The sequence below is a fragment of the Symphalangus syndactylus genome, chromosome 7 (genome assembly GCF_028878055.3).
Source record: "Symphalangus syndactylus isolate Jambi chromosome 7, NHGRI_mSymSyn1-v2.1_pri, whole genome shotgun sequence".
NCBI classification, from domain to species: domain Eukaryota; kingdom Metazoa; phylum Chordata; class Mammalia; order Primates; family Hylobatidae; genus Symphalangus; species Symphalangus syndactylus.
This window is the reverse complement of record NC_072429.2, coordinates 46329219-46336950: the sequence shown is the minus strand read 5'-3', so window position 1 is coordinate 46336950 and position 7732 is coordinate 46329219. Positions and strand designations below refer to the sequence as shown.

The 7732-nt window shown below is 49.5% G+C and overlaps 1 protein-coding gene across 1 annotated transcript; it reads right to left on the bottom strand.

The window, feature by feature from the left end:
• Positions 1-871: 871 nt before the first annotated feature.
• On the bottom strand, positions 872-2523 carry CD14 (CD14 molecule). The gene is made up of 2 exons (XM_055284772.2): positions 2204-2523; positions 872-2120 (listed from the first exon to the last, which is right to left on the bottom strand). The coding sequence occupies exons 1-2, from the start codon at positions 2204-2206 to the stop codon at positions 996-998; spliced, it is 1128 nt and encodes a 375-aa protein (XP_055140747.1). The 5' UTR covers positions 2207-2523; the 3' UTR covers positions 872-995.
• Between the last annotated feature and the right edge of the window lie 5209 nt (positions 2524-7732).

Here is a 7732-nt window from a genome sequence, read left to right as displayed (position 1 = left end):
CCTGTGAAGCAGGCATCTAGCTCTCTGATGGATGTGGCTGCCTCCTCATTGAAATGAAGAAGGGACTCAGAAGAAACAGTACCTCTTGATGGCTGATGCTCTAGGTCTCTGAGCTAATGTGGACTAGAGGACACATCCTGTTTATTCTGAAGTTTTGAAGAGTCTGAGATGCTTTCCTATTTGCCAATCAGTCAGCCTGAAAAGGTTATCTACACATGTACTAACAGAACACAGGATCTCTAATTCAGAGACCGACTGTATCTTGCGTCAGTTCCCCAGGACCAATTCCCCATTATGTCGGGGAGTGACACAGTGAAAGCCTCCGGGTGTAGAGAGGTTTTACAAGAGAGGAACCCTAATATTATGAAACTCAGAGCTTATGCAGGATAGGAGGCTGTCCCTCTTCCTTGAGTGGTAAGGGAGACAGACAGAGAGGGAGAGGGAGGGTGCGTGTGCGTGTGGGTGTGTGTGTGTGTGTGAGAGAGAGAGAGAGAGAGAGAAAAAATAAGGAAATAAGCAAATGGCTGTGGGTTTTATTACCTTTGAAAGGGAGCAGCTAGCTCTTGGGAAGTGCACAGGAGAGGAAATATTTTGTATCTTCCAAATATCATGCAAATACCTTTTAATCCAGATGCCAATAATCTGCTCAGAAAGCCCTGACTGCACACTCATTGTTTCTCCCATGTAGCCCTAGCCAGTAGTCCTTTCCTGGCTCCTTCTATCCCCGCAGTTCTTTTCTTGAGGAGGACAGATAGGGTTTCTTAGGGAGTTAGGATGAAGAAAGCCTAAGTATGATGAATTCCCCATCCAGCACTGTGCCCAGCACATAGCAGACATCCAGTAAAGGTCTGTTAAATGAATGACACGGACCCGTTGTGTAAGATTTTAATAAAGGTGGGGCAAAGGGTTGAATTGGTCGAAAAGTCCTCAACGTCCTGACGGGACTCCCCTGAAGCCAAGGCAGTTTGAGCCCATTCGTTATTCTCTCTTGGATCTTAGGCAAAGCCCCGGGCCCCCTGGAGCAGCACCAGGGTTCCTGACACCCCCACCGACAGGGTCGAACGTGCACAGGCTGGGACCACGCCGGAGTTCATTGAGCCCTCTTGGGGGAAGGCAGTTCCAGGGACCAGGAAGGGATTCCCGTCCAGTGTCAGGTTATCCACCTCGGGCAACTCCTCAGGCTGCGGCGCCCTGTTCAGTCTGTTGCAGCTGAGATCGAGCACTCTGAGCTTGGCTGGCAGTCCTTTAGGCACCTGTTGCAGCCCAGCGAACGACAGATTGAGGGAGTTCAGGGCGCTGGACCACATGCATCTCGGAGTGCTAGGGTTTACGGTGGAGCGCAGCGAGTTGTGGCTGAGGTCTAGGCTGTGGGGCTGCACACCTGCCGCCGCCAGTGCGGCGCACACGCCTGTGGGCGTCTCCATTCCCGTGTTGCGCAGCGCTAGATTCTGGAGGGCCGGGAACTTGTGGGGACAGAGAGCCGCGATCAGTCCGCGTTCGCCCAGTCCAGGATTGTCAGACAGGTCTAGGCTGGTAAGGGCCGGGAAGGCGCGAACCTGTTCGCAGGAAAAGGCAGGCGAGTGTGCTTGGGCAATGCTCAGTACCTTGAGGCCTGGCTTGAGCCACTGCTGCAGCTCAGCGAGCCAGGAACGCCCTGTCGCCCACGACACGTTGCGTAGGCGCAAGCTGGAGAGTGCAAGTCCTGTGGCTTCCAGAGGCAGCGGAGGCATGGTGCCGGTTATCTTTAGGTCCTCGAGCGTCAGTTCCTTGAGGTGGGAGTACGCTAGCACACGCAGGGCGCCTACCAGTAGCTGAGCAGGAACCTGTGCGGCTCCCACTGTGAGCCGCCGCACGCGGAGAGCCTTGACTGTGTCAGCATACTGCCGCGGGTCGGCGTCCGCATCGACGCGCTTTAGAAACGGCTCTAGGCTGAGACCGCCGGCACGGATCTCCACCTCTACTGCAGACACACACTGGAAGGCTTCGGACCAGTCGGGCTGAGGTTCGGAGAAGTTGCAGACGCAGCGGAAATCTTCATCGTCCAGCTCACAAGGTTCTGGCGTGGTCGCAGAGACGTGCACCAGCGGCAGCAGCAGCAGCAACAAGCAGGACGCGCGCTCCTGGGGAGAGAGCAGTGGTCTAGGAGGCCCCATCCGACCCCTGTGGCTCCCGAGTGGCTTCCGCCCCAAGACCCTACACTCACCATGGTCGATAAGTCCTCCGGGCCTCTGAGCTCCGGACAGGCTCTGGAAGTGCTTTAGCTTCTTTCCTATACAGCGGCACCCGCCGGCTTCCAGGCTTCACACTTGTGAACTCTTCGGCTGCCTCTAAGAGTTTATGTAATCCTGGGATGTCATTCAGTTCCCTCCTCTGTGAACCCTGATCACCTCCCCACCTCTCTTCCTCCGAACCAGCCCCTTCCTTTCCTGGAAATATTGCAATGAAGGATGTTTCAAGGAGGGGGGCCGTAACAGGAAGGATTCTGCAGGGCATCTAGGATTCTGTGTCTCCTGGCAGTGTCCTGATGACTCAGGCGCCCCAGGCGGTGAATGCCCTGATGACTCGGGCGCCTAAGGCTTCTCTGGTGGGTATGGGAAAAGGATGATCCTCAGTGCCTTAGGCCAGTCCCATACTCTGCACTATCCAACCCCCCAATCCCCCCACCTTATATCCCAGAGAATCTACTTGATTCATTTCTTTGACTTCTTCCTTGTCTTGGTTTATGTTGATCTCCTGCCACCCAAATCCAAGTCCCTGAATATCCTCAGATATTTAACTGCATGTTTTGTGGAAGAGATTGTGAACCTCATCTGTTGGCACCAAGGGGGTAGAATTAGGTTCAAGAAAAGGAAGTTGGTCTGAAGAAAAAAATTCCCCCTTCCTTTTTTTTCTTTGCTCCTTTGATTAAGTAATAACTTTTTTTTTTTTTTTTTTTTTTGAGATAGAGTCTCGCTCTGTCACCCAGGCTGGAGTGAAGTGGCATGATCTCGGCTCACTGCAACCTCTGCCTCCCGGGTTCAAGCAATTCTCTGCCTCAGCCTCCGGAGTAGCTGGGATTACAAGTGCCCGCCACCACACCCAGCTAATTTTTGTATTTTTTAGTAGAGACGGGGTTTCACCATCTTGGCCAGGCTGGTCTTGAACTCCTGACCTTGTGATCCACCCGCCTAGGCCTCCCAAAGTGCTGAGATTACAGGCGTGAGCCACTGCGCCCAGCAGTAATAACTTTCTTAAAAGTGGAGGTATTTAACAGAGACACATTGGCCAAGTCTCTGGGTCACTTACACTATCCATTTTCTGTCCTGAAATTGCGAAGCAAGGTATTTTGAACCAGTTTTCCCACTTGCACGTTGCTCTCTCCTGCCCTCCCCTCAGTACAATCTCTGTGCCCTAGGAAGGAAGGGATGGGACTATGTTGAATGAGGATTAATTAGTAACTCACCAGTTTTGCAAAAAACAAACAAAAACAGAAAACAAAACAAAACGAAAGAACAGCAAACAAGGCCGGGCGCGGTGGCTCAAGCCTGTAATCCCAGCACTTTGGGAGGCCGAGGCGGGCGGATCACGAGGTCAGGAGATCGAGACCATCCTGGCTAACACGGTGAAACCCTGTCTCTACTAAAAATACAAAAAATTAGCCGGGCGTGTTGGCGGGCGCCTGTAGTCCCAGCTCCTCGGGAGGCTGAGGCAGGAGAATGGCCTGAACCCGGGAGGCGGAGCTTGCAGTGAGCCGAGATCGCGCCACTGCACTCCAGCCTGGGTGACACAGCAAGACTCCGTCTCAAAAAAAAAAAAAAAAAAAAAAAGAACAGCAAACAAAACAAAACGAAAAAACAACAACTGTCCCAGAGGATAAGGAGCTATGCATTTACAACAGCTCTCACAGGTCCACATCCCTAGACCTCTGGGGAAAGAACTATATGAAAGTCTTTTTTTTTTTTTTTTGAGACTGAGTTTTGCTCTGTTGCCCAGGCTGGAGTGCAGTGGCATGATCTTGGCTCACTGCAACCTCCGCCTCCCAGGTTCAAGTGATTCTCTTGCCTCAGATTCCTGAGTAGCTGGGATTACAGGAGCCCACCAGCACGCCTGGCTAATTTTTGTAGTTTTAGTAGAGACAGGGTTTCACTATGTTGACCAGGCACTCCTGACCTCAGGTGATCCGCCCATCTTGGCCTCTCAAAGTGCTAGGATTACAGGTGAGAGCCACACACCCGGACTGAAAGTCTTTTTTATTTTTATTTATTTATTTGAGACGGAGTTTTGCTCTTGTTGCCCAGGCTGGGCGCAATCTCGGCTCACTGCAATCTCCACCTCCCAGGTTTCAGCAATTCTTCTGCCTCAGCTTCCCGAGCTGCTGGGATTACAGGCATGTGCCACTACACCCGGCTAATTTTGTATTTTTAGTAAAGATGGGGTTTCTCCATGTTGGTCAGGCTGGTCTTGAACTCCCGACCTCAGGTGATTCACCCGCCTCAGCCTCCCAAAGTGCTGGGATTACAGGCGTGAGCCACCGCGCCCAGCAGAAAGTCTTTTTTAAATTCTCACTTCCTCTTTAATTGAGAAGTAGCTGCAGACTTGTCCCCAGTCCAAACAAGAAGGCTCATCACTGCCCTCTGAGGGTCCTGTTGGGCATACCCCAATGCACTGGGCCATGCCCTGGTGCCATGCTAGGCCTCTGTGATATCCCTGAGGACCAAGATGTGAGTATATCTGACTCGAAGTCAGATAGCCAGTCTTGGAATCCCAGCTTTACGACTGAGGTTGTGAGACTTGGGCCCCCGTTTTGTAAAATGGAGATGATAGTATTACCTGTTTGTGAGTAAAGTCTTTGGCACAGAACCCCATCTTTTCAGTGTAGTCTTGATGACTAGTCTTCTTTCTCAGAGTCTCTGCTTTCAGAGAACTCAGGCCACTGAAGTCTGACCCCTCATCATCTTAGGGGAGGCTCTCTGGGTGGGGAGTTCCAAGTTAAGAGGGGCAATGATGGTTCCAAGTTAAGAGGGGCAAAGATCTCCAACTCACAGCTTGATTCAACAAATATCTATCATTTGTCTACCAAGTACTAGGGTTGGTAGAAAGCCCTGGGACACAGACATGACCAAGACAAGTCCCTGAAGTGCTCCAAGAGGTGGGTAGAGCAAACATGAACCCAAAACTTCAGTCCATAGTGCAGAGGGCTCTTACAGAAGAGAAATCAAAGGCTTGTGTTGTTGGGGGAGAGGGGCAGGGGGGAGGAACATGGTCTGGAGAAAGGAACAGCCAGCCCTGTACAAGACAGGACATGGGGCTGGTTCTTACAGGGATAACAGTGTTGCCAGACAGGTAGATACAGAAAGCCAATTTGGGCAGCTGTAGCTGTCTGAGCAGACACTGGGCAGAATATAGCTTTTGACTGGGAACTTGTTTCATCTTCCCCACCTGGAGCACCTGTGGGTTTTGTTGTTGTTGTTGTTGTTGTTGTTGTTGTTGTTGTTTGAGATGGAGTTTCACTCTTGTTGCCCAGGCTGGAGTGCAATGATGCAATCTTGGCTCACCGCAACCCCCACCTCCTGGGTTCAAGCGAGTCTCCTGCCTCAGTCTCCTGAGTAGCTGGGATTACAAGCATGTGCCACCACGCCTGGTTAATTTTGCATTTTTGGTAGAGACGGGGTTTCACCATGTTGGTCAGGCTGGTCTCGAACTCCTGACCTCAGGTGATCCACCTGCCTCCATCTCCCAAAGTGCTGGGATTATAGGCATGAGCCACCTTGCCGGGCCAAGTGTCGGTTTTAGAAGCTAGCCTGGGTTAGGTGCAGTGGTTCATGCCTGTAATTCTAGCACTTTGGGAGGCCAAGCTGAAAGGATCATTTAAGGCTGAGTTCCAGGCTGTGATAAGCCATGATTGCACTACTGCAATGCAGCCTGGGCAACAGAGCAAGACCCTGGTTCAAAAATAATAATAAAATAAAAATAAAAAAGTTTTTCTTGGAGAAATAAGAAAATAAAATTTTTTAAATTAAAAAATTAAAAAAAGAAGCCAGACAGTTGCATGAGGAAGGGATCAAGATCCAGGCCCTATCCCTGGCCAGAGCATGGTGCACAGCAGGTGCTCAGTAAATGGCTCTCCAGGGGCTGGATGGATACTGGGAGAGAAGACATGGAGGATGGAATGATGGCCTGTAGATATTTTAACATGCTGTTTTGTGGAAGAGATTGCAGACTTCATTGATTAACTCCAAGGGGTAGAATTAAGTTCAAGGGAAAGAAACTGGTTTTAAGAATAACCTTTTTCCTAGATTTGTACTTAATTGAACCTTTGCCTAAGTTATATAGCTTTTTAAAAATTAGAGGTTTCCTGTAAAAATTCTTAGGTGCCACCAGGACCCTAATCTTCTGGAGCTGCCAAGGGGGTCTGGGAGGAGACAACATCAAACAATTACACTATAACTTAATGATAGCTGTGAAAAGGGTTATGAAGAAGCTAGGTCATTGGTACAATGGTTCTGAGTAGGTGACACTGGACTTGAGATGTTGAGAATGGTGTTAAGGGAAGGATGCTGGCAGAGAGAAAAGGTAAGGACGCAGGCAGAGAAAACAGCTTGTGCAAGAGCCTCCCCCAGGAGTGGGAGTAGGGTGGAGGAGAAAAAGAGCAGGGCTTGTTGACAGAGAGAAGGTCCCAGAAGAGGTGAGTCCAGATTGGAGAGGTATGCAGGGGTTAGACCATGTAGGGCTAAGTCGGCCACAATTCCAATTTTGAATGTGAGGAACATGGTTTTTTATTCACTAGTGTTTCCTCAGTGCCTAGTAGACTAGTGGTGCTCAACATTTGGTGAAAGATCTTATCCTAAAAATTATGGGAACTCAGTTTTCTGCAGAGAAGTGAAATAATGATATCTTTCTCCTTTTTATCACATATAAAATGAGAATAATGGTCATTGTGGTGAACATTCTGTAAAGCAAAAATAAAATTCTAAGCCCCACCCCCCCAACCATCTGAATGGACTTCCTCCTCAGCCAGGGCTCTTTTAAAATTTAACCCGAGTGACCGTTTCAGGCCATGATGGGAAGTGGGGGTTGAACGTGCCTCATTATACCTCTCCAGCATTAACATCAACACAGACTTTAAGTTTGATAAGAAACATTTTACAACCCATTCTCTCTGAAGCCTAGGATTTGAAGGTTTCCTCTGCAAATAAGAACTTGGGTTTCCACAATCCTTTATTTTAACCCAGACATTCCTTTCTATTGATTTCAGGTCTTTACAGAAACTCAACCAATTGTCAACCAGAAAAATTTAAAATCTACCTATAAGCTGGAAGCCCCCCACCGTCCCACTTCGAGTTGTCCCACCTTTCTGTTTTCCCACAAACCAATGTCTTTCTTTCTTTCTTTGTCTCTTTTTCCCCCTCCCCTCCCTTCCCTTCCTTCCTTCCTTCCTTCCTTCCTTCCTTCCTTCCTTTCTTCCTTCCTTTTCCCCCTCCCCTCCCTTCCTTCCTCCCTTCCTTCCTTCCTTCCTTCCTTCCTTCCTTCCTTCCTTCCTTCCTTCCTTTTCTCTCTCTCTCTCTCTCTCTTTCTTTCTTTTTCTGTTAGGAATAACGCTCAAAATCCTAAGGGAAATTGAACACTCGAACAAAGGATTATTAGCAAAGCAATTTTACTTCTGCGCAGAGGGGTGTCTGCTTGGCCAGTCGCCATGAGAGCACACTTGAACAAAGGGGCACGAGAGCCTTTATTCTTGACGCAAGTCCTGCCC